Here is a 27,021-nt window from a genome sequence, read left to right on the forward strand (position 1 = left end):
GTTAAAAGTTTTTACTGAGACCCAACCCCACTGCCTATAATTAATGTTTTTATAACAATGTAAAAATGAAACCACAATAATAAAGAATTATCAGCTGAATCTGCAAATCTGCAACTCTCGTCAGCTTCACTCATCAAAACTGTGTTTTTCTCTTTGTTAGTCTCGTAGTTTCACACAAGTGGGGTCCAGTTTAGGAACAGAAGTCTGCAGGTTTCACTTTACGACACCTTAAATCCCGTAGGGAGCGAGTCATTGGTAAAATCATTTGGTGACTGGGAGGATGGATGTTACAGTCCCAAGGAGCCGGCTAACAGTGTGTCGGTTGTTAATGAATCTAATGTGTTCAAGTGGCTGAAATCCAAAACCTTTTCTGCTAAAGTCTGTCCTGAGAGTGATTTTCAACCCTCACCGGGTTTTTACCCATGCGGATGCAAACCTCCAAGCTCTAAACCGTATATGAAGGCGTCACCTAAAAAACAAAAATCATTGTATTAAGGATTATGTGAGTCATGGAGCTAGACGGCAAGAGGGTCTGTGAACATAATGAAAGGATCAAATAGAAGTGCAACTGTTGTGATACTGGTGTGTGTGATTGTCTTTGTGCGTGGCCATGTGTTCGTATCGGTGACTCTGGCATTTATGCGCAACTCAATCCCAAAATGTGTGTGTGTCTTTGCAGGCTGAAAAGAAAGACAAAGAGAAGCAGGTTAGTTGCTTTGTAATGGCCCCGTGATGCACTGTGCTCTCTTTTGCTTGTATATGTAAGAGGGGGGGTGTTAGGCTCAATCGAGCTGAGATCTGACCACATATCGCCCCTTTTCCTAGAACCTAATTCAAAGAATCGTAAACCAGTTGTTGTCTTAGTCAGCAGATGCAGCACTGCTGACTCGGTTAAGCTGGTTTATTTCTGCGTGAACTGACTTTTCTTCAGTCTTAGTCGTTTCATTTTGGGTTTATGTCATTAGTGACGTGAACATTAGTGTTTGGCTAATGATTTCATATAGTTCACATGTAAAGTGACTTGATTTTCTTTTCTTCTTTTTTTTTTTTTATGGCCAGTCAAAGGAGGGTGTAAACAAGGTTTGTTTGTGCTTTCATTGTCATCCACCGTTTTCCTTCGTAAAGCCTTTCCCTCTGATCCACTTCTTAAACTTGATATGTGTTACAGTTAACTGAAATACAATATTCTAGTTATTTATGGAATTCTTTGATTGTGTGTTCTTTGACATGTGATTCAGACTTGGTGAATAGCACTGTTGAAGCTTGTGAGCGAGCCCCCTCCTTCTAACCAATCAAAGAACTCGACTCATTTCTCTTTGATTTGTTCGAAAGTTTGCAGTTTTTTCATTAAGTGCAATTTGATAAAGACTTTAAGGCCTTGAGTTTTCGGTGCCATCACATTTAGCCATGAGTTAATAGTTTAACGTACAAGCTGTCAGAAAGTGCCACTGTAGTCATGGATAATTCCTGAAGAGGTCGTGTGCAACTGACAGCAGTGAAATCTGAAACCTCCACAGGTGGCATCAGTGTTTCTCTTCATCCTGCAGCATGTCAGTAAACCAGAGGCAATAAACAACAAACCTTTATTAAAATCACCCACTCAGCATTACCCAATCCACCAGGCAATATCACAAAACCCACCCAAAATATACCCGTATACTATTTTTACCTGCTCTATACATAATAATGTAAAGTGGTGTAAGCTTTTCTTTGTATCTTGCACTGTGTTGCCATTTCTTTGTCTTTTTTACGTTTGTGTTTTTTCTTGTTTGTTCTGTGCCGGGAAAAGACTGAAGCCACAGCTGCCACAAACAAGGTAGAGTTGGGTGGTAGAGAGAGATAAGAGAACTGGACAAAACTCATTACTTGTAAAAGACATTTGTTGTTCTAGTGAGACGAGTGTGAATATGCAGGCTTGTATGTTTGTGTGCGTGCTTTGCTTTTAAGTAGTTGTCTTCAGTTCACTCTTTTTTTCTTTGCCTTGTTGAGAAACACCAAGTGTTTCAAATGAACGAATCATCTTTCTCGTGCAGTATTATTGAATACGAAGACTACAGTTTCAAACCCCATATTAAGCCTAAATTTCACCTTTGTGTCACTTGTCGAACTTTCTAGTGCCGTATCTTACTCCCCTTGTTGTGGTGCATGTAGTTGATGATTACTATTGCTCCCTGTGGCTGTAGGGCAGGAAACACACACTGATACAAGCCAATTAACGGTCGGTTTCAGGCTTTTTTTCTTTTCGTCTTTGTTAAATTTTAAATTTCAGTGCCCTCGTTTTGTCCAAGGCAAATTTTTGCAAAGCATCGATGCTCGGAGTTTAAAGGTCTTCGCCTTTGCACAAACACAGCTTTGCATTTTAGTTTTGGAGTCAGACCAGGAGCAGAGTTTAGATCTAAGGGAACAACGTGGACACTCTCTGCAGCATTTCTCATTTCTCAAGATATTAAAACACTGTCACAGGAAAGTCACAGCCCTCCTCAAGTCCAATTATATGTCCTGGCAGTCTTCCAAAAACCTTCTAAGCAGTTCCACAGGTCCACAGTTATCAGCATCTGATCTTTTAATCATCCAGCCACTTAGCCGTCTATAACACGTGCTCCACAAAATGCCAGAAAACTAATCAGTTTCAAGCTGTACAGGTTTTCCTTTCTTTTCAGGTTTAGTTGAGGTCTGTTATGAGGCCCATCCTGGCCCATGGGAAGCTGCATATTGGGGCTTTAGCTTTTTAATGTAACTGGAAAATGAAAGAACAGATTGATGAGTCAGGGGAAATAAATGTACTTTATTATGGGTTTGCCCCTTTAGGTGTCTACATGCTGTATATGGTACAAGTTCAACATGAATATGACTCGATTTTACTGTAGAAAATGAACCATCCTTCAGAACCTGGTGACCTCCTTTTGCAGCAGTAGCTATTTGTTGACTTCAGATTTCAGCCCATTCCTCTTTACAAAACTGCTTCAGCCCAGGGATGATGATATTTCCCTGCAGCAATGTCACTTTTGCAGAGTAGTGGTTTCCTCCTTGCAGCTTTGCCATGTGCTCCTGATGGTCAATTTATGAACATCAATTTTAGCTGTGACATGAGGCCTTTAGATTCCTTTGATGTTACCTGGGATTTTTTTGCTCTTGGTGTGATCTATTTTGGTTGACCAGTCCTGGGGAGGGTAACCATGGTAATGAATGTTCTCCATTTGTACACGTTCTGCCTGACAGTCTACTGGTGGAGTCCGAACTCCAAACCATGACAAACTTCTGCCAACCTGTTTTTTACTTTTTTTTTTTTTTTTTTTTTTTTTTTTTAAGTGAGGCCAACCTGGTTTTCATCCCATTGATTGAAAACCTTTACCTTCAAATGAATGGATAGATTTACATACTTTTGCTACACCTAAATATGTACGATTGGTTTGTTTTCCTTATTAAATGAAAGTCTTTTTTTTTTGGTCTCTTTGGTTTTTCTTTTCCTGTAGGACTTATAAGAAAATCTGTTCAAGTGGTTTTATGTGCAAAAATAGAAAGAATTCTAGAGGGTTCACAAACTTTCAAGTGGTTTTGAAGCTTAAAGCCATGCGTTTCTGTTTTGTCCGTCATTTTAGCCTAGATTTGCGTAAAACCCGCCTCTAGATGTTGCTGTTATTTCTTGCTGGGTGTAAAGCACTTGGACTGACCATAATTGGACACTAGCATTGGCAAAAACAAGAGATGTTCAAAGTCAACGAATCTCCACTCAAGTATTTTCTTTCCCCACAGTTGTAGAAAAGACACAAAGTCTTCCTTTTACAAAAACCTGCAGTGAACCTGAGCCTGACGGCTAATGAGGAGCAAGCGGCATAGTTACAAACCTCATATGCTTTGTTTGACATCTCAGAAACGTGAAACATCAAGAACCAAGGCAAAAGCAGCCTGCTCTAAAAGGTCTTAGTCCATTTGTCAGTCCATTAATCTCACTCATACATGCACCATTGCCAGGTACTGAAAATGCCAACATAGAAATAGAAATTATCATTTGTGTGATAGGTGGCTAATTGCCGATCCTGTCTTAGCAGTTTCTATGTTTGTTCTTTAAATACCTTCCTCAGCCAGCTTCCCCGTAGGTTTCCTATATGTCATTTCCTTCACCAAATTTAGCTTTCCGCTCTCTAGAAGTCAATTATCTCAGAGGGAAGATGTGCAGTCTTTTTTTTTTTTTACTCAACACTTCAGCCTCTCATGATACATTTTTGAAGACCATCTTGAGCTTCAGGAAGTACAGTGTGCCCTGTGTGACTCAAAGCGCTCCTTTCAGACACTATTCAACAGTGTCTGAAAGGAGCTGAAAGGCCTCATCACCTGTTTCTTCCATTACATGTACAGCCTCTTCTCGGGTGGAGTCGTGTTTAGTCGTCCTGTGAAATGTGCATAAGAGTGAGCATTTGGGTCGTGTTTACTGATCTGCATACATCCATCACCTAGTGGCGTCAGCGACACGACACACCGTGAGTCGGTGTGGGTATTTCTGATTCACTCAGCCACTGTAGTCCTAATGTGTCAACCACTGACGCTGAGAAATAAATAAAATAGCATGTGCTGTGCAATGTTTGCCGTTTCAGCTGCCATCAGGATTCAGTTCATACATATTTATGTTGCTGCAAATTCTGAAAATGCACTGAGGGCAAATGTGTTTGGTTCACACCAGCTCACGAAAAAAAGTCAGCCACCTTTTTGGTTTTGTTTAAATATGCTCAATTTAAATTACTCCAAACTTTGTAGTACTTGCTTTATTTAACCTTTTGACCTTAAAAACAAAAAAATATGTTTGAGAACAACAGTGAAGTGGGACTAATGCACAGTGGATCCAGCTGAAGCAAATCAAACCATTTCTTTGCAACGTGTAGACGTCTACAATGCGCCATTCACCAAAGTATGTACTCACTGTGTTCTACGTCTCCATGAGTGAATGGGAATCAACTTTGTAAAGCGCTTTGGATAAAAGCGATGGCCATTTACCATTTTTGCCTGCAGTGCTGCAGTGAAACACAAAACATACATGTGGTGCAAAGACCAAGCAAAATGTAGATGTGCAAAGAACTTACTTGAACACACCTTGCACCTCCTCCCTTAGTTCCATAGGACACATTCCGAAAAGACGCGTGATGCATCAAGGAAATGTTGTTAGCATGTCTGATAGCTTGCTGATGACGCCGTACATCAGTATTCTGACCACTGCAGCAGCTCTGCCATGAATTCTGCTTTTAAAAGGTTACTTTTTGTTTCCAGGTGATCATTGTACTATGTGTTTATTATTGAGGTCAAAGTGGGTAGTGGAGTCGTAATGAAGAGGTGGTTCTAAGGTTTTGGTAAACCTATAGTAGAATTATCACGCCAGGATCATTGACATTAGGGGAAACCCCCAACATCCTGTTGAAGGTCCCCCTGGGAAACGAATTGGAGAATGGGTTGGTTTGTTTTTTAGGTCTTGTTTTGCCCCGTGAACAAGCTTTTTGATTTTTGTACTTTGAACCATTAGTTCAACTCAAAACAGCCGCACTAATATGTAACAGTTCCTGTTCAAACTCTCAAAGACCCTGAATAGACCCACTTCATAGCTCTGACGAATAAATCTCCTGTTCTATTTATTTTCGTATTTCTAAATGTATAAACACAAGATGGTCTTCATCATACCTAGTGTTTCCTGCTTTACATCAAAGTCAGTCTTTTCACTGATAGATTATTTTACTATAGGGTCAGATTTAGATAGAACGGTTACATTAACATGTGGCTAACAGTTTTGCAGTAAATGTGTTACATAGTGAGAGAATGTGGACTGTGATTCCATCTTCCAATAATCTAGCTGTGGTTGTTTTACTGAATTGTGACATGTCATCGCTTTTCTCCTCCTGTTTGTGTGTGTTGCAGCTGGATACGGAGGCAGCTGACATCCTCAACGAGCTGCAGGTGAAGCTGAGCACTGTCCTGGAAAACTTCAGTGCCACGTTTGCCAAGAGGTGCTGTAACACAGACGCACGCACTCCACTTCTCAGTGTATGAAGTCTCCCCCCAGACTTAAAGGTTTTCCTCTGTCGTCTCCAGTTTCCAGACTCGCATCAACGGCTGCATGCGTCAGACAGCTGAGATCCTCTACCAGATCAAAGGGCCCCCCAGCCACAGCACTGCAGAGGCAGATGCTGACACCATGCTGAGGCCCCTCATGGAGTTCCTGGACGGGAAGTAAGTCAAAACGTGGCGCACACACTGGCTCCTGTTGTAAGCTGCTATAATGAGAAGGCGGGGCCTCTTATTTTTAATGTTAATGACTGTGGGCTAATTCGACCCAGTGATATTTTAGTTTTGGCCGTTGAATCAATCGACCTTTTTAAACTTGCGTTTCCCCTGACTTAGTGATTTTAAATGAGTTGAGTCTGATCCTTTGCAGTTTTGAAATACATAAATCATATTGGACAACTACTTTTACATTTGAGATGGAAAGAAATGTGAAACCTGGGCCTGGTGCGTCCAGCATGGAGTCAAAATAGCCACATTTCTGTGCCCATTTCAGGGGTTGAATTACCAATGTCCAGAAGAGTCGGAACAAAGCTGCAGTTAATAAGATGGTTTGATTTGGAGCTAATGGGCGGCATTAAACATGGTGCCTCCTTTGTACAGTGATCAGATGTCACTGGTTTTATCCAGTGTACTGTCGACCCCAAGCATTTGACCTCATTTCCTTTTCTGAAAAGTGGTTTGGAGGCTGCTGCTTGTCCTCTGAGATGACGACTGGACAGATTTCTTTGATGGCACCTAGTCTGTGATGTAGCTCCTTTTGTGAACAAGGATTGATGCATTAACCTTCTGGATGTTTGGTCGGTGCTGGTGCCCGGTTATCCTTCATATAAAATGAATCCAGTTTCAGCCTGTGTCAGCCGCACTCTGCACTGCCTCCTTAGGAAGCGTCACTTCAGCTGTGACTCGATGCTGAGAAAGCCCCTCTTTGCTTGGAATAACAATTGTGACCTGGTGCAGAATCTTTAACTTCTTATGTCTCTACATCCTCCCAGTTTCAGATTATTTTTAGCTTTACATAATATCACAGATGTTTACTGTGGTCTGAGACTGTACAGCCCCACTGTAAATACCTGTGGTGACACACACACATCATACACTTCATGCAGGATATAGAGATTCTCCACTAAATGTACACAAAGCTTGTGAATTGTATCCATTTATCTGGAACATCTGTAACTAAATATATTGCAGGACTGTGGAGTCTTAGTGCTTTAATCCTGATCTCTTGCGTCCTGTTTGTTTGTGATCCAGCCTCAGTATCTTTGCTGACATTTGTGAGAAGACCGTACTGAAGAGGATCCTGAAGGATCTGTGGAAGATCGTCCTGAGCAGCCTAGAGAAGACCGTTGTCTTACCTCAGAGCAACGACAGCCTGGTAAACAAGCCCTTCCACTAAACCAAACCTTAATTCTAACCTTTTTTCCTAACCTCTAATCAGCCCTTTGGTGTGAGGTCAATAAGGATCTTAAAACTGCTTCTATTATGAGACATACAAACATACTGAGGAGAGCGATAACAGGTCGCTGTGGGAAAACTCGAACGGGACCACGTGTACACTTGGTGCCATTCCTTTGTGTGTGGTAATGAAGCAGCAGGCATAGACGACTCCCCTCCAACATCCAAGGACACGGTAGCATCTGACTCTCTGCTGCCAAAAAAGCAAATGTTACTTTGGCCAAGTAGTTGTCAGATTTACATATATTTGCATTGAACATGGTTTTTGTATTTTTTTGAGATCGTTCCTCAGGAAAACTGGGGAATCCCAAGGATTGTTTGGACACAAAATGCTTCCCTACATGCACTGAAACAGCTGTATTTGCACTTTACATCGCTCATGATAATTCTTAATAAATGATAAATCACAATAGTCTCTGCAAATGGAGTATGACAGCAGATTTATATGAATGAAAGCTGACGTCCTGTTTCAAATTCAGCATCTGGGCTCTTCCACCCCCTGGTGGTGGATTTCAGTAGGTGTATTTTGCTTTGGGCAAATGTTGTAAGGTTATTTATTTGAGGTCCTGTTTGGTTTCTTCTCTACAGATATAACTGTGGCCAATTACTGTATTTAGTTTTTTCTGCTTGTGTCTTCCTGTCACCTGCAGGGTGCCCAGCTCCTTACAGCAGCTAAAGGACTTTCAAACCTTAAGGTAACGTGCAGACTGAGAAGTGAGTTTCTGAAGGGGCATCGTAAATCCCCTTTGTGGTTTGTCATTCATCACCAAGTTGTCAGTAATTCAAATCAACGAAGAGCCTGGAGCCTGGAAATCATGTCGATCCAGCACAAACGTTTTTAATTTAAAGCCCTGTTGGCATTTTTCTTCCAAAACACACCTTATGAAAATAGAATAAGTTAATAAAGACAAATGTTATTTAAAAAAAAAAAGACTTCTGTTGATATCAGTACGGATTTAAACCCATGGAAATAATTCTGGTTTCGTGATTTTCTCTGGTCCTTTCATTGTCTGTCACTGTTTGCTTGCAGGGAGGAGGTGAAGCCAAAACCCTCACACCCAAACAGTGTATAATTATCGACGCAGGGCTGGAGTCAATAAAGGTAGGTGGAGACCTGAATGAATGATGAAGAGGCGAGTGCAGGCAGGTTGGAACAGGTGGAGAAAAGTGTCAGGTGTGTTGTGTGATAAAAGATCATCGGAGAGAATGAAAGGAAAGATGTTCAAGACGGTGGTGAGACCAGAGATGTTGATCGCCTTAGAGACAGTGGCACTGAAGAAAAGACAGGAAGCAGAGCTGGAGGTAGCAGAGCTTAAGATGTTGAGGTTCTCTTTGGGAGTGACGAGGATGGACAGGATCAGGAATGAGGACATCAGAGGGACAGCTCATGTTAGATGTATTGGAGATAAAGTCAGATTGAGGTGGTTTGGACATGTTCAGAGGAGAAACTGTGAATATATCGGTAGAAGGATGCTGAGGTTGGAGCTTTCAGGCAGGAGGTCTAGAGGAAGACCAAAGAGGAGATTTATGGATGTAGTGAGAGAGGACATGAAGTTAGTTGGTGTGAGAGAAGAGGATGCAGAGGACAGAGTTAGATGGAGACACATGATTCACTGTGGAGACTCCTGAAAGAGAACAGCTGTATATAATTAAAATGACTTTTCTTTCAGCAATACTTCCATGCAGGTGGAAATGGGCTGAAGAAAGCGTTTGTCGAGAAAAGTCCTGAGCTGGCGTCGCTGCGTTACGCCCTCTCGCTCTACTCCCAGACCACTGACGCCCTTATCAAGACCTTCGTCACCACTCAACACTCCCAAGGTGATGACACAGAGTGGCTGCATGTTCAGTATACAGGCTGCACAGGGGCAGATGTGGTTAAAACTAAATGTCCCTCCTCGTCTGTCCCCACAGTGCACGATGGGATGGGCATCAGGATCACAGGGAACGAGAAGATTCACCCTGACCGGGGTACGTCCACTGAGCCTCTGTGTAACCCCTTGCAGAAACAGCCCCAAATATAACAAGTACATGAAAGGAAACTTACTTTTCATTGTCCTGGTGCAAAAGGCAATGATGTGAATGTGCTTGTGAGGCCGCAAGTTATAAACGTGTCAAGTGTACAGTTGGTAGATGGACCTTTATCATCATCAGCCTTATTAGTACATTTAAAAAGTCATAAAAGAAGTTAGGACCCACCACTGTAGTAGCAATAACATCCAGATCTTGCTGTGTTGCTCAGGTTCAAGGGTGGAGAAGCCGATTGGAGAGGCCGTGCTACAGATCGACATGCTGCTCGGGAAAGAACGCAAGGTCAACATCCGAGGTGAGACGGAAAACCACTAACGGGTCCAAAATACTTAACTCTGAGGCATGAAAACACAAACACCACATGTTACTGTACATATTCCAGATGCATTAGTGTCTCGTTTTATACACGGGTTCAAAACTCAGACACATATCGAAATCCTGAATCTCTTTCCATCTCTTCTCCTACGTTTAGTCATCGCAGTGAACGACATGAAATGGCAAACATCCGGAATGTTCCGGCCGTTCGTCGAGGTCTCCATGGTTGGTCCTTTCCTGTCCGACAAGAAGCGCAAGTTCACTACAAAGTCCAAGAACAACAGCTGGACGGCGAAGTTCAACGAGTCTTTCCAGTTGTGAGTGTGACGTCTTACAGACGAGGCTGAAATGTGCTGAGATGCAGCGAATCGGTGGCTGATCTTTGATTTCCTGCTCTGTTCTGCAGCGTCCTGGGGAAAGAATCCCCCGACTGCTACGAGCTTCAGGTCACGGTGAAGGATTACTGTTTCGGCCGGGCCGACCGGGTAGTGGGCGTGGCCGTGGTCCAGCTGCGTGACGTCGCCGACCGCAAGAGCTGCGTGTGCTGGTGTCCACTCGGGCCGAGGATTCACACCGACGAGACGGGCGTGACGGTGATGCGTATCCTGTCCCAGCGTCCTGCTGACGAAGTAGCCAAGGAGTTTGTCAAGCTGAAATCTGAAACGCGCCCCGCGGAGGAGGGCAGATGAGCAGAAGCACTGACTCAGGGTCAGAGATGGTCGGAAAAGGGTGAAGGTCACAGTTTGGCTCAGACTGTTAAAGCTGCTGCCGAAAATAATCGACTAGTGAGAAAGAAACGTAATTCAGTAGGTCAATGTTTGAAAAAACCATCGAGTTGCACTGAAAGTTAATCAGCAGAGATTGATTTTAGTCACTTTTTAAACCCCAAATTCATTCAAACACTTGCTGGTTCTAGCTTTGAGGATATATATCTATTTTTTATTTCATCGAACACGACACACTGAATATTTTTAGTTTTTACACTGTGGGTCAGAAAAATGAGGTGAAGATCAGTTTGCTGCCACTAGCAGCTTGCACCACTTTCACAAACATGAACTGTGACGGCTGCTAACAAATATTACACGACCCTGTTGTCACATTGTTACAGAAAACATTCAAGTGGCTAAATGTAAAGTCCCCAAGTGACACTGTTCCTAAATTAAATCATGGGATCCAAATCTTTTTAAAAGACTAATTTGACTAATGACTCATTTTTAATTCAACACGTCGGCCTCTGATTCTTCTTAAAACCAGTAGCCAGAGAGGAAATGATGTCTACACGTAAAATACAGCAGGACTGAGGCATTTCCTGATTCCACCAACTATAAAAAAATGCGTCAGGATGCTGCTAAACTTCTGGTTGTTTTCTCCAGACTGAATATATAAAACTTAGAAAAGACAGAAACACCCTGAGCTCTGTTTATATGCATAGTCACGTGTCATCAATGGCTGTTGCAGTTTTAAGTATCTGACCGCTGGACTGTAAAACATCTGTGCTCCAGGAGAAGCTGCAGCCTGAATACTTTGTTTTTAACAAGAGCTAAGTGAAGACTGTTTTGCCTGCAGACCTGCCATGAAGGGAAATGACCAACACTTTAGTTATTTAGGGCCTGAACAGTAGAAACTCCTTTTCGGGGGAAACCAGAAATCAGCCTGAGTTTCTTGTTGTAAACTTGGATATAACAAAAGTCTGAGTGATTTGACACCACAGCCTTGCCGTGCATGCGCAGCCCCATATACTAGTCCTACTTTCTGAGTATTTGATTGGTCTTTTGCATTAGACACACTACAACTACTTTGACTGAAATGTAATGAGGGTTGATCCAAAAGTCTGGTCTGTTTACTTTGTGCCAAGGAACGCAAGTGTTCAGTGATGTGGCCGTTGTAGACGTCCCAGGTTTTCCTGCACTACAAGTCCAAAGAGGATCTTTGAGGTTCGGTCGCATCTAGATGAGACATTGTGGTAGAGATTTGTCATTTTTTTTGCTGCAGTGTAGTTAAGGGGGGGAGGGGGGGGACTTTCACAACGATCACATCTGTAGTGACAACTGAACTCTTGCACTACTGTAAGTTTGTACAAATTAAAAGCCTATGACTAGAGCATGTACTTTACTGTATTTGTGTACAAAGGTAACTAGGATTGTGATCTTTTTCATGTATGTACTGTGAAATAGATTAATCAATGTATGTAAAGTAATAATCATTATGCTAATGTGACATATGTTGAATATACTTGTAACAATTATTTTGTACATAAAATATTTATGAATCAATGCAGCAGGGGCTGTGTTTTTTTTTTTTATGCAGAAGCCAAACTAATCATCCAGATAGCACAAGTTCTCTGCACCCGTCATTTCCTGGCCTGTTTATTCTCATGCTGCCGTCTCACCACCTCATTAACGCCGAGTATATGAGCTGCAGTGCAGTTTTCCATGGACTCCATAATTAAAGTTCTAAGAAATAAAGATACAACTATAAAAATAAGATGTAAGCATGGAAGAGAGGAATGAATGTTCATTTAAAATTTTGTACAAAGAATTTACTAAAACTGCTGAAAACAAATCTTCCGGTTCTTCCTATGCACTTAATCTCTTGCATCTCATGAAATGTAAAAACATCTGACAGGACTTTAATGTTTTCTCCTCGCCTTCAATTTTTGCTGCCTTGTACTTCAACTGTGAGTTGCTTCGGATAAAAGCGTCTGCTAAAGTACTAAATGTAAAACTAACAGGTTGATGCCACCTTCATCAGTTTAGCCACAAACGACAGACATTCAGTAATCGTCTGATGAAACTAATTTATTTTCAGACATAAATAGTAAATACTGCATCTTTTTTGAAACATATTTGCTTTAATACTTAGTCATATCCTACTATAATGTATTTACAGACTAGATTGAAATAATATTAAAAGTACCTGCACATACATCAAGTAGCACTGAGACAAATCTGTCTTCGTGTGCTGTTTAGAAGCACAAACAATGAGCCATTAATCATTTCCCGATGTTCAAAGTACTGCTTTGCACATGCACCTGTGCAATCTAGTTATGGCTCATCTGTCTTTGATCGTTATAGTTGGTTATATTTGTTTTGTCTTGTGTTCTATGGCCGTCTTCATTGTAGCACTGTGATCCCATAGGAACGTTTCCTTTTACTCTACACGACACTTTAGGATTGAAATGACAAAGAACGTTGAAGGAAGGACATACAGAGTTCATAAGAACAAAACCTTAAGAAAAATCTAGAGTTACAAGTATTTGCAAATGAGTAATTCAGGCCTGATACTGTTTTTATATTTTGTTAGCAAAATTAATTGCAAAGCTAATTACATATGAACAAATCAATGGTTAACTGTACTTTCTTTAATTTGCAGATTAGTGTGCTTAAGGCTCAGGAACCAACATTAGCTCTTTAAACTATGTTTAATTTAACCAGGACATTAATGTGCTTGCTGGAAAGCTTCCAGCTAAAAAAAGTGGCCAAACATTATGGTTTAGTTTACTGACTTGTTTTGCTGTGAAGGAACATTGTCTCCAGCTTGTGACCAAATAGAGCAACATAAGGAGGAATTGTTTTTTTTTTAAAAGGCCAACCTGGAAGTTTGCATCTTCCTGGTTTCTTAAATTAAAAAAAAGAAATAAAGTTTTTGCATTGACATTTGGATTATTGTGGAAAATGATTCTGCGACAAACAGAAGTTGACACGTTTTCTGACGTTTCCTATCAGAAGTAAAAAGGTCCCAGTCAGAGACAACTACAACGTGAAGCTTTGCCTCTTCACGTTTTGGAATGTGTTTAATATTTAGCAGTAGAAAAACTGAAGCCATGATCGTTAACAAATGGATGACGTCATTAAACGTCTTCTTTTCTAGCGTGTTGGCAGCATGTTGCAGTTCCTCTTCAACTCAAGTATCTCAGGCTGTGCTAAAATGTTCTGCTCCGGTAGCACTGACATCTTCTTACTTATCGCGGAGTGTTGTCCTCAGCTCGCACGTGGTTGCTGGACGCTCCGCCGTTGGTCTGTGGGGCCTGTAGCTGGTCTGGAAGCAGGACCTCAACAGTAAAACTGATTCTCTTGGCCTGGAAGATGCTGTAGGTGTTGTCGAATCTCAGCACATCTGCGGACAACAAAAACACAGGATCATTAAAAGACGCCTGGATCAGTTTGGATGCTGCACTGAAATGCTGAACCAGCTCCTCACAGACTCCTGGTTGTTCGCAGGTCAGAGATCCATCCTCCGGCACCAAGTGGGCGTTGTAGCGCTGGCTGGGTACGACTTCGTGCATCTGGGCAGCCTTCTTCCATTCGCCCTTTTTAGCCTTTACAAAGACCCCAAAACCAATGTCTGACCCGTCGCTGGCAAACTGCCACCTAACAGGACGGAGAACAGGTGCTCAGCTCACTGCTTTTCACATTGTTCTGTGTAAATTCATATTATTGTTATTAGGCACCTTCACTGACACAAAATGTTTGGGTCACTATGACAACTGACGGCAGTTTAACTGGAATGTAAATGGTGAAAGTAAAAGCTATTTTATAATAAGTCTGTAGTTTCAAACTTTATATTTGCCATTGACTTTTCCAAAACATTTGACACCAATAATCACAGTTTAGCCTGTAAATATATTAACAATTCCAATCTTGTATCTGATATTCATAAAATTATTAAGAAAAAAAAAGTGCAAAAAATTATTTCAATGAAATCCACAATAAAAGAATAATAAAACATCAAGGGATCAAGTACTTTAACATCATGTGCCAACTAACCTGTTCAAACCTGGAGGCAAGTAAACAAGTTTTTTTTTTTATGAATTTTCTGTTACTTCACCAATCAATGAATATGCTAATGTTCATCCTTTCACGCCATGCAGCTGACCTGAGGACGCAGCCAGGGAACAGGATCTCATACTCCAGCTGTTGGGAGGAACCTCGACTGACTGTCATACACTGCTCGTAATCCACCTTAACATGGTCCCGCACGTAGTAGGAGGGGGGAACTGGGCCGACGTGGTTTATCTGCAACACAGACACAAAGAGTCAAAAGTGCAGGCGTCAAACACGTGTATATGAAGTGTTGGGAGGGTCGAAAGAAAAGGCTTCACTTACTGTTACTACCAATGCTTGAAATAGTGGCCATTTAAAAAAAGTCTCTCACAAATACAAACACAAAGTGTTTTCTCTTTTAAATGTTCCTGTTTATTCACTCAAAACCAGGTGGTGTCATTTCCCAGCACAGTACAGGAGCAACCCAGCAGACAGCAGGGATTTCCTAACGATGGGTACTGTCATCTGAAGCCAGTGAGTCCAGCAGGTGACAAATGGAAAACAATGAACAGAAACTTTATGGTTTTCCCTAAAAGATCTCACAGTAACGACCTCTCACACACTTTAGAAGCTGCCCACAACAAAGAAAAACAAAAGATCCAGAGTTAAAAAAAAAAAAAAAAAAAAAAAAAAAGGAAACCATCAGGCATCTCATGATTTTTGGTTCTGAACCCTTAAGGAGAAACATGTAAGAAAAACCTCACATCCAAGCAGCATAAGGCTCAAAAGAAGCAGACCACCGGGATCCGATGACATGAGGTCTCTTCTCCACAGGAGCCTTCTACCACTGCAAAAACTAAGTTAAACTGGATGGTAAAACATTTTTTTATGCGTTTAAATAATAAAAACCAATCAGCTGATTTTGACTATAATGAGCTCAAAGGATCCAGCAACATTCACACAAAGACTGGATCAATGGTTCTTTGAGCGTAAAATAAAATACTGACTGATTCTTTGAGCCCATTAACCCAATTCTTAAAGACATATTTCTACATTTTTGGAAATATGCCTATTCACTGAAAAGTTAGAGGCAGCCAGTTAGCTTAGCTTAGCATTGATGTCGAAACAGTAACATCATCTGCCTTCCAGCGTCTTTGATGGCCGGTATTTGCTCTGCTACGACTGTTTTCTCCCGCCGGAGTTACGTACCATTTAAATTCATTTGGTATTGTCTCTTATTTTGTTATCAAATATTACATGTAGAATTTTGTTTCATGGGAAGGAGGGACAATGGACTAATTAGGCTTCATATACACGGTTGGAGAAGGGGTGAGTGGGTCGGCTGCTTTCCTAATGTGTTTTTTGATCTTTATCGTTTCACTTCCATCGTTGTCATCTGCTGTGTTTATGTAATCAAATTGATCCTTTGGTTAAATTCTACAACCTTCCGTTTGATCTCAGTGGATCTTTTTGTTCAGCGTGTCGGACAAACGGCCCGTCATCAGCCTCGTAGTGACTTTTGGTTCAGTACCAATTAAAAAAAATAAAAAATTAATTAATGATTCTTTACATCATGCGCGAATACCTGCACTTCTACTTGAATACTGAGTTTGTGTACTTCTACCACCTCTGGTATTTGTTGCCTCATGCCAAACATCTGTCTGCATTTTAATGATTGACTGTGGGACAGGATGGACTATTTGATGCATGCAGACAATTTGTCTATTTCAGTGATTTTGTCCGTATAGTGCTGGTTTTCAACAATTGCTAAGGGTGATTAAATATAATGCAAAAGAAGAGTAACATCACTGTCAGGGGTAGGGATGATAGGACGACCTGTCTAATGACAGGAACATATGCAGATAGTGTCGTTTAACGTACCCATGAGCCAACATGTTGATCTGCAGGTTTAGCATGTGTTCAGCTTGGGGATCCGTGTTGCTGCTATGTTGTATTGCAGAATCTAATGTACAGATGCATGTGTAGACTCTGCACATAGTATTTAACAGTGACGACCCCCCCCCCCCCCACACACACACACACTAAAATCAGTCCAACTCTCCTCCTTTAGGCCCATGTGTAAATACAGTATGTGGCTTTATGAAGTGTCTTTTTACGCTGTGCTTTTTGTGTGTCGGTGCTTTTGTTTTGGTGTTTGTTGTCCTGGACCGTGTCTGTAACAAAGCACAGTCTGAGTTATGGCTGATTGGATCAAACAGAGATAAGATCAATCTTCTCCAACTTTGGGCTAGAAAATAAGCATATTTCCCAGTTTTCCATAACATCTCACTTTCTACAACCTAACCAGAATTACAGAGTACAAAAATCAAGGGCACACAGCTAGTCATCTAAAAATGTAGAAAAAGAATTTGAGGCTGAGCATCTGAATTTCTTGATTCTTCAGTGTAGCTGAAATTCTCTTCTCGTGCTCCTCATCTGTCCTCGGCCCAATTATTTATCTACAGAAACAGTGACAAGCACGGGTCAGTTTTGTTGTGTGCAGCGTTAACTCATCTAACAGGGTGCGACTAGTCCAGATGCTGGTTTCTGCATTGGCTGCTAAAAGCTATGCTGCCAACACACACAGCATCTCTGAGGCACTTTTTCTATTCAGCAGGGCAGCGCTACGCAGCGGCTAATGTCTTATCTGCACGTCCCTGTGGATTGTATGTCCTTTATTACTTTACATTTCTGCAGTTTCACTGAACAACCACATCAGATACTTGTTAAACCGGTTCGTCCACTGCAGAGATCAGGGAGGGGTCACAGTAGCAGCAATGTGTGCAGCTACTGATCCTTTCGGCAACAGACTAGAAAAGTCTTTGCTTGGTCATCGAGCTGTTGTGATCCAATTTGCCTTTTCATGTGTAACCAGATCCCTCACGCATCCAACGTCAACACTGAGGGTGTTTTACGGTCCTTCCAGGAGACGTCTCACACACCCTCAGTGTTGTTTAGGAACATTTTTCCACCCCCATTTCTGTTGGGCTGTGACAGGACAAACAGGATAAGAATAACCTAGTGTGTCATGGCAAGGTCAGAGTGAGCACATTTACTCAGCCAGGTCCTCACTGAAAGCAAAGCTGAATGAAGCTGAACTACAGGAGCAGTGGATGCAAAAAAGTGAAGAGCAACTACTGTGCGGAGGGGCTTTAAAACCAGAGCTGAGGCTACAGAATGTGTTCACAGCCTTTTTAAAGCAGTGCTCTACACCAGTTTGTCAGAGTCGTGTTAACGTTGTTGCAAAGCCTAATCAGCATTCGGAAAAAAAAAAAAAAAAAAAAAAAAAAAAAATCAGTGTTTTAAAAAAGGCTTCTGACACATGGACTGGCTTCGTCCTACAGGATCATCAACGTTGTCTGAGGACAGACCCGACTACCTGAACACTGATCTCCTCCTCAGACCTCTGAGGCTGACGTTCAAGTTACGTCACATTAATACACTGTGCCAAAAACTTCTTTAACTTGTGAACGACTCCTTACTTTGTTATGGTGTGTTTTCTCATGATGCAGTAGAAAGGTGCACAGAGTGAAAGGGATGGAACAACACTCCAAAGCAGGTTGCTCGTTCCAGAACTGAGCTGCAGATCAGAGCTTTAAAACTCTACAGCAGGGCTGATCGAGGGTTGTTGAAATCAGACTTGTATCCACCGCGTCTCATCTCTGGCAGTGAGTGTAAAGAGAAGCCTCATGCCAAACATCTGTCTGCAGCACTGGCTAATAATTACTTCCTGCATGGTGTAACAGTGTAATTAAATGGTAGCAGTACGATAATTACTTTAAAGCAATAAAATGTGTTACCTATGCGTTGAGGGTTTGTGTCACGAATATGAAGACTTGGTCATGATTTCCACCATAACAAAATCTGCAGAGCAACGTCACTCAAATAATTCAACAATTTTACGCCCTAACAATTTATTATCATTATTATTAAGGTGTAGATAAGTATCATGAGGCAACTTTAGAAATCCCTCAATAATAAAATAGTGAAATTCCAATCACACACACACACACACACCCCATATGGAGAGACACACAAGTCCTGGTATTTGTGATGGATACTCGTCTCCTTCAACTCATCAGCCCTCCTTTCTACCAATATCAATCCACACCTGTAAATGTGGACGGCGCTAAACCTCCGACTCACCCTGGTCCGGCAGCGAGGATCTCCGTCGGGATCTGTGAGTTTGCCCCCGTATATCACCGGCAGCTGTTCTGCGTCGATGTACGTCAGTAGAGCCTCCTGCCAGTTAGCTGTCAACAGGGAGAACCGACATTCAACATCCTTTAAAGCGACGTGCACTGAAACGTTCTCATTGATGAGAGCCAACGACTTGCAGTGTCTCACCCCCAAGGATGTAGATCTTCTGCCGCGTGTTCTCACTCAGGAAGTGCTTGACGAGGTTGTAGGCCACAGGAAAGAGTTTAGGCGCTACAGAGGATAAGATACAGATGTTTGAACTGGTGCTCGTGAACCAACTGACTCTAAATGACCATTTAAACAGACATGAATTTACCTTTAATAACAAACAGCCTCTTCAAACCCTCTGGGTAGTTGTCTTCAAACATCTGGAGGATCTGACACAGAGGAACACATACAGAGATGTCCACCACACTAACAGTCCGCTTCAAGTCTTAGTTTTGTGAGGTCTGTGTGTCTCCATACCTCCCCATATGTCTCTATAGCAGGTTTCCATAAGTGCTTCAGACCAAGACCTTCTACGTCGTAGATCATGGTGATCGACTCCACATTCCTCCCCAGCTGGTTAAAACGGGGGGGGGGGGGGGGGGGGGGGATAAAAATGGGACGTTTACTTTTTGAAACAAATGGAAGCAGCTGTAGTTGATGCTGTCCCATTAAAGGTGAGGGTTTTACTATGGAGCCTCATCTGCACCTTTCCAAACTCTGCTTGCCAGCTTTACCTTAGGACCCGTTTGAAGACCACCGTACCCCTGACCACGGTTCGGTCTTGCACTTTTTCACCAGTAAACAGCAAACCGCCTGCACTTCAGTGCGTTTTCCCGATTTGTTAACGTCAACATGAAGAATTTAAAAATGTCATCCACATGGTCCTTAATCTTTTTTCCTTTGAGGCCCTACACTAGGATTAACCAAAGGGAAACACAGATTCTACTTTCAAGCTTTTGCAGGGCTCCAGACTCTTAAGCCTCCTTAGTGGATTTGGACTACTGTGCTACACATGCTCCTTCCACCTCTGTAAAACCGGACTACACCTCGACACCACATACCATTGTCCTGGATCTCTGCTCTTACCCTCTGAGACTGAAGTTTACACTCCTTCTGCAGAATTTCACAGTCTCTGATCTTGGACTTGATGAAGTCTTGTTTGGAGGCCGACATGAAGAGGCCTTTGGGGTCCACTGGTCCGATGATGTCATACCAGACGGGACTGCCCTCGCGGTCATAACCACACATCCCTCCCGACAGATACTTCTCTATCACCTGCAAACAGCGGCCTTTTTAAATCTCCTGGGATTTTTGTCAATGAAGACATTTCCTGACATATTTATTAATGGAAACATTTACAGCTAAACTTGCTCTTAGAGACACTGAATGGTGTCGTTTAAAAGTTTAGAGGATTTTACCTCTGGTGGACGCCAGTCCGAGATGATCAAGTCTACTTTCATCTGTTTCCTGAACTCCAGATGCTGGAAGGACAAATGAATTTATGTTAATTCAACAAATCTATAAGCCATCAAATTAAATCAGTAAGCACATTACAATTAGCTGTGTATTTATTATTTGTACTTCCTTGGTGATCGACTGCTCCCAAAGAAGCCAATCTGTCCAGGCAGTGATTTAAGTGACTAATGAGGTTTTAGACAGTAGTGGGAGGATGTGAAACCTGATCCATCAGCAGGAAGGGGATCAGTCAACCACCACTGTGCACACACACATGCTACAACCACAAACACTCCAATGAAAGGGAATGAAAAGCTTCAGCTGCACACGTTTGTTTTAAGCCTGGACGACAGATGTAGGAAGTGACACCTGAAGTTACCTGAACTGTGTAGTTGTGGATTCAAATAAACGATAATATTGTAATGATGGAAATAGCTGGATGAGAAAACTGGTAACTGTTTGCAAACACGCAGTGTGTCCGTGCTGCGTGTGTCACTTTGGTTTGGCCTGTAAATCGTGTTCTGTAATCTTAAGAACTCATTTAATCTCTTCTGTCTACACGTTATCTCCTGTGGTGACTCAGATTCCCCAGTGAAAACCCATCATGCTGCTCCTCTCCATAATCCAAAGCCACTGCGGCGATGACACTGTGCAAAAGCTAAACTCCACCTTTAGTCACAGAAGATGCTGTTGGACCCTGGCTTCAATTCATTTTGTGATTTGTATTGTGCGGCCAACTGTACTTTTAGTTTTTATACAGAACATTTATAGGGTCTTTTACCTTTCGCAGCATGGCCTCAGACTTCTGCAAGTTGAAGTTTCTGGCTTTAAAAAAAAAAAGAAGCAAAGGGAAAAGAAGCAGACAAGATTAATAAGAGATCTGTGGTCTAAGGTTATGTTCAATTTTCAGTGGGAGAAAGAGAGATTCCACCAACACACCACATTTACCATTAAACTGCAGTGCAGCATATTTTCTATGATAAAATACAGTTTCATACAAGTTCAAAATTGCTTTTCGAGAGGAGGGAAAGGGAGAAAGAGTGATGAAAATAAAAACAAGAGGAGGATAATAAAGTGCACTGAGAATGCATTTTAAATATTAAACTTGTGATTTTATAGAACCCCAATTAATAAAAAGTTGGGACAATGTAAAACATAAAATCCAGAATGGAAGGAGTTGCAAATCTCCACCCATATTTCATGCACAATAGAACATCGTCATATCAGCTGGTGAAACAGACGTTTTACCATTTCATGGAAATATTAGCTCATTTCGAATTTGATGGCAGCAACACATCTCAAAGAAGTTTGAACAGGGGAAACAAAATGCTGAAAAGTAGTTGCTACAAATCAAAAACAAATGGGTTCTCTGGGCCAAAGCTCATTTAAAATGGTCTGAGGCAAAATGGAAAACTGTTCTTTGGTCTGATGAATCAAAATTAGAAACTCTGTCGTGTCCTGTGGACTAAAGAGGAGAGGGACCTTCCAGCTGGTTATCAGCAGACCATTTAAAAGCCTGATGGTATATGGGTGCATTAGTGCCTATGGTGTGGGCAGCCTACACATCTGGAAAGACACCATCAATGCTGAAAGGTACATAGAGGTTTTAGAGCAACATAATCCAGACGTCTCTTTCAGGGAAGGACTTGCATATTTCAGCAAGACTATGCTAAACCACAAGCTGCATCCATCACAACAGGATGGCTCCACAGGAGAAGAGTCCGGGTGCTGAACTGGCCTGTCTGCAGTCCAGAACTTTCACCAATAGAAAATATTTGGGACATGAGCGCATAAAAAGAGGGGATGCTACACAATATAAACATCCTGGTAAAAGAAGGTTTTAAGTTTGTAGAAGTCAATGTGTCATTCCAAGTTAAAACACTGTGCAGGTGTAAAAATCAGAGGTACTCGAAAAAGCCATCGTGTACTTAAGTAAAAAGGTCCAAGGTCCTGCATGAAAGTCCAGAATTCAAAATGTTAATCAAGTACTACAGCATTAGCTCCAAAAATACTTAAAAGTACCAAACGTATTAGCTTTCAATATGCAGAATCTCATTTCAATGTATATATCTTTGGACTATAATTATTGATCTGTTCATCACTTTAATGTTGCAGCTGGTGACGAAGTTAAATCTTTATTCTGTTCCGATTATTGCTGGTTTTAAATTATTTTGTATATTATGAGTTACTTTACATGCAGCTGGGTAACTTCAGTCAATCTTATGGTTATTCCATATTTTTTAAATTATATTAAAAGGTAATTCTGAAAAGCAACTAAGTTATTAAATAAATGTGCTGGAGTAAAAAGTTCAAAATTTGCCTCTAAAATTTAGTGAAGTCAAAGCAGTAGCAGTAAATGTATTGAAGTATTTAAGTAACACAGAAGATCCGACAGTTAAAGTAAAGGCCATAGGTCTGTTTGGGCTCCAGGCTAATGATTCTGTTGAATCAAATGATGAGAAACTCTGCAAGACTGTGTGAAAATGCCTTAAATAACCAAGAGAATAAAGATCAAGTTTCTAAAATTTAATGCCTACAATTCCAGCAGTTCATGGTTGGTATTTAAAGCGCTGTACGTCTGATGCCGCTGCTTAAAGCTCCTTTTAAAAAGGAGGTGCAAGAGCACAACAGGCCTCAAGTGAGACTTGCAACTTCACCCCGCAGTGAATTGTACTTTTAGTTAATGCTCCACTTTGGCACCTTGAGGACACCCAGTGACTCTAAGAAGGATCCGGCCTGAGACAAGGGTTATTCTGGGGTAACGAGTAATTACAGCTATTGTGTAACCACAGTTTTGCGATTTTGAACCCTTTAACTGTTATTTGTATTTACATCACTGTCGGATTTTAGATTATTCAAAACTTCAGGCTAACTGGAGATAAGCGTGCTGCAATAAGCTTTAGCCTCCAATGACCCTAAAGAGGATAATGAGTATGAACCTGCTGCTGTTTCATAACACATGAATACAACCGTTAAGGTTTCGAGCTGCAATAAAGATTTCTAACGTAGCTCATGGCTGGTGCGAGAACTTCGTGTTCTCAGCATCTGATAACATTTAATCACCAGCAAACTTTGGACCAACATCTCACACACACACCATTGGTCCAGGTCTGATAAGACTTATGGAGATAATCTGCTATCTTAAGGTTCAAGCGCCTCAAACACTCAATTGAATCTCAACTTAAATTTGCGATATGGAACTCAAGCTAATACTGACATGAGAAATAGAACCAGTCCAATCGGTTGCACCCAGCCCCCCCGTGTCCTGCTCTGCCATCCCGGATGGATTACTGAACGGGCCGACCGGGTCAGCTAAAATAAATTAGACACAAGATGACTGCGAACAGTTAAGAGACATGTGATGACCTGTTCAAACATTTATGGTATTTTTAAAAAACAAACAAGACATTTTGTCTTTTAGCCCATTTTATGAAATTCTCCATGTTCCAAATCTACAAGCTTACTTGGTTGACTGCCATGTACAATTTTCCTCAACTCTGTGAACGGGATTTCAATGATATTTAAATGTGAAGACTGGGACAGTCAAAGAAAAATTGTAGGCTTTTTATCTTCTGATACTGGGATGCATTCATGAGTCTTTCCCCTCTCAGTAGAGCTCCAGTGCCTGATGTGGACAGACACACACACACCTCCCTGCATCTTCAAACACAATTATCAGAGCCATTTGCTTCAGCCACACCAATTTAAGGTCGTCCACTGCTCACTCCAAGTGGGTTTGCTTTAAAACGAGGAGGTTGACTGTTGCCACAGCTTCAGTGTCCGTCATCTACGCAGTCATGACCAACCCTAATCCTTCAGAGCACACATTGTACAGCCAGAGCTTCGCTGTCAGTGTTGGAAGCTGTGACTTTGACCTTTTTGAAAAGCATAGCTGCTGGCAAAGTCATGTAGTGAGGCCTAATAAAAGAGAACATTACACCCTCACTCCAAACTGATTATCATCAAGAGCCCAAAATTCAGCAGCAGTGTGTCCCCCCAGCAGACAGGCTGTCGTCCATTGTTGTGCACTTTTAATGCGATTAGCCTCGGATTAGCCCGATACACTGAGTGCAGTACCTGCTTTAACACTAATCACAACAAGGCCTCCTTTAATCGCAGTGCACAACCTCAACCAACCCGTGGAAAATCAGTCTTTTTTTTTTTTTTTTTTAAACAAAGCTGACTTCTTGGTTTTTGTTTATTTGCTGCTGAGTAATCACTGGTTTTCCACTTGTTGCTTGGAGATCGTGTTCAAACACGAAAACTATGGGATTGTCTTCCTCATTTGTTGCGTTATGTCATGTCATTTTATAAACCACTGCACCTTCTGCAACAACAGCAACAGAATTCTTGGTGGGTGCTGGCAAATGAGTAGACAAAAAAAAACAAATTTACTCCACTGCCCAGCTACTATTAGAAGTCTTTGGACTTTCTCTGAGAGCAAAATCGGTTCCAGTGTTGAGCAGATTTCAACTCACCTCGGAGCCAGCGCAAAAGGAAGTGGTCGTTCTGTGCAGGAAGGAGGGGAAGAATGTCTTGTATTCTCCCTCGAAACTAAAATCAGAGGATAGACAGAAGACGTATGACCAAAAGTGTATCATGTCAGCATTTCAAAACAGGTATTTTTATCTGTCTGATGAGGTCACTGTGGAGTATCATGATATTTACCAATATATCTCCTGGTTGTGGATCATACTGTGGAACTAATATTCCCCCTTAAATTTAGAAAAGACAGCCCCGGATGACTAACCACATGCTTGTCCACACACTGAGTAATATTGTGCAAGTCTCCCTCTTATAAACACAACTAACAGACTTCCTTTAAAGGTCAGACCACTTTTCCTTATCACGGCAAGTTAAAAAGCAGAAGCACAACAAATCTCACTAATTGTGTAAAAGCAAAACACAATGTTAAAGTGAATGTTTTACATGGGAAATAAGACAGACAGGGGCACACTTGAGGTAATAATTTAGTTTTAATTTTCATGATATAGTAGTAAAATAAACCCAAAATATTTGCAGCCGTCTTTCTTAGAAATATAGATTACAAGTTCAGTTCAGTGAACTATATTGACAATTTATTTTGATTGATTGATTGATTGATTGATTAATTAATTAATTAAACTCACCTGCTCTAATGCTTCAGTCTGTTTCGGGGTGAGATCTCCGACTCTTCCGCTCATATCTGCGGCCTAAAGATACAATATAAAAGGCAGAAAAAAAACTGAAGCGTCTCCAGAGTCAGATGAACACAGATGCCGGTGGTGTCCGGAGGAAACAAACATGTCAACACGAACCTCGAACAGCGACAGAGTCCTACCGGCTGAGTCGGCCAAAGATCGGGGTAAATGACAGAAGGGTTACCCGGAAGAAAATTGCAGCCTCTATATACATGTCTATATAGGAGAGGTCGCTGAGCACTAGTTTAATATTTCTAGAACCTCCACATGTGTTTTATCACCTTCATCAAGCTGACAATATTTTTATCTGCTTACGGCGCTTTGGAGCGAACGTTTTCGCTTTTTATAATTCACGGCTGGTTGATTTACACACAGAGTAAGCATGTGTCCAAGAAATAATAGGCGATCTTCGTTAATAGTCCGTACATCTCGCACATGCGCAGAAAGAAAAGGACCGCTATCATCTACAAGACAAATTCACAATAATGTAAAATAAATGTTCATTTCCTTATCGATATATGGTGAAATTATTGTCGCATTGCGCAAACGACCAAAAGTACACTCACCCCTTAAAGTGAAGAGAAAGGCCGGTGTAAGGGTCTAGCTCGCGAGTTTTAAGCGAAGCAGGAAGCACTTCATAGGACGGTGTTCTCTGGGGTTATGTTGTTCTTTGATAAAGCTATCCTGACTCCGCTCTGGTTTCCCGGAGCTGGTTAACCTGTAACCGGGGTAGGCCACCATGTTAAACTACGATCTAGCTTGGGCCCACGGCTAACCTGCTCCAATGTGGGGAACTGCAAATAAATCTGATCGAACCTGCCAACAGCCAGAACACCGACAAATCAGAACGCTGGGAATCATTGCGTCATCATTACTACGGAAAGCCGGAGGAGAAAAACATTTCTCAATCTAAACACCTGCGCACCATATTTATTCTGATTGTTTTTTTTTTTTTTTGTATAAATCAACTTAACCTGTGACAAAAATCGAGCATGTGTTACATCCGTTTTTATTTCATTACTACAGCTGCAGCCTGTGACGGAAATAAATAATAGTGGGATCAGACGCAAAGCTCTAATAGCATTGCATAGCAATATCATCATCCTCTACATTGATGACTATGTGCCATCTGAAAGCCGTTGAAGAACTTACAATACATCACCGTAGTGCAGATTGTTTATGAGTAAAGAAGCTTCTGCCGAATAATCGAGTGGACTTTTTTTCCAACAAGAGGATGAGACTGGTTGATTACTTTAGGAAGAAATCAGAATCTCTTAGCTGCATTTTCATTCATGGCATTGAGTCAAGCAGATCTGCACCAGGACCTGTGTAAATCGAGTTGCTATAATATAAAACGGCAAATCCCATACTCCAATTTAAAAAGTCCTCAGTATAACGTAGGTTTCAAAATGCCTGACTTATTTTTAATAGTAAGTCAGTTTTCACCAGTGTCGTCCACATATTATCCATTATATTTAAGATTTAATGTTAAAGTAACTGAAAAAAGAAATGTGTCCATGTAACATGTAAGGCCAAGTGTGGACCGTAGCCTCAATTTTGGATTTCTACACCACCACACATGGATACCTACA

At 41.4% G+C, this 27,021-nt stretch overlaps 2 protein-coding genes across 3 annotated transcripts in view; one reads left to right on the forward strand and one right to left on the reverse strand.

The window, feature by feature from the left end:
• The window catches only part of LOC137136702 (protein unc-13 homolog B-like), a 73,284-nt gene extending 61,042 nt beyond the window's left edge, over window positions 1-12,242 (forward strand). Inside the window, exons 24-33 of the mRNA XM_067522353.1 lie at window positions 5,899-5,987; window positions 6,073-6,210; window positions 7,297-7,420; window positions 8,151-8,195; window positions 8,531-8,602; window positions 9,171-9,318; window positions 9,412-9,468; window positions 9,740-9,823; window positions 10,001-10,160; window positions 10,250-12,242. Of these exons, the coding sequence (XP_067378454.1) occupies window positions 5,899-5,987; window positions 6,073-6,210; window positions 7,297-7,420; window positions 8,151-8,195; window positions 8,531-8,602; window positions 9,171-9,318; window positions 9,412-9,468; window positions 9,740-9,823; window positions 10,001-10,160; window positions 10,250-10,532 (1,200 nt within the window). The 3' untranslated portion in view covers window positions 10,533-12,242. The remainder of the gene's footprint in view (window positions 1-5,898; window positions 5,988-6,072; window positions 6,211-7,296; window positions 7,421-8,150; window positions 8,196-8,530; window positions 8,603-9,170; window positions 9,319-9,411; window positions 9,469-9,739; window positions 9,824-10,000; window positions 10,161-10,249) is intronic.
• A 384-nt stretch (window positions 12,243-12,626) lies between these two features.
• LOC137136699 (SEC14-like protein 2) lies at window positions 12,627-26,291 on the reverse strand. 2 transcript variants are annotated; one of them, XM_067522350.1, is made up of 14 exons: window positions 25,996-26,291; window positions 25,547-25,893; window positions 25,379-25,441; window positions 24,728-24,803; window positions 21,031-21,074; window positions 20,213-20,275; window positions 19,881-20,069; window positions 19,272-19,367; window positions 19,123-19,183; window positions 18,954-19,037; window positions 18,753-18,859; window positions 14,719-14,858; window positions 14,044-14,213; window positions 12,627-13,959 (listed from the first exon to the last, which is right to left on the reverse strand). In XM_067522350.1, the coding sequence occupies exons 3-14, from the start codon at window positions 25,430-25,432 to the stop codon at window positions 13,805-13,807; spliced, it is 1,239 nt and encodes a 412-aa protein (XP_067378451.1). In that variant the 5' UTR covers window positions 25,433-25,441; window positions 25,547-25,893; window positions 25,996-26,291; the 3' UTR covers window positions 12,627-13,804. The 2 variants fall into 2 exon arrangements, with proteins under 2 accessions (XP_067378451.1, XP_067378450.1); XM_067522349.1 differs by lacking the exon at window positions 25,547-25,893.
• Between the last annotated feature and the right edge of the window lie 730 nt (window positions 26,292-27,021).

This window comes from Channa argus, chromosome 11, assembly GCF_033026475.1.
Source record: "Channa argus isolate prfri chromosome 11, Channa argus male v1.0, whole genome shotgun sequence".
Lineage (NCBI taxonomy): Eukaryota > Metazoa > Chordata > Actinopteri > Anabantiformes > Channidae > Channa > Channa argus.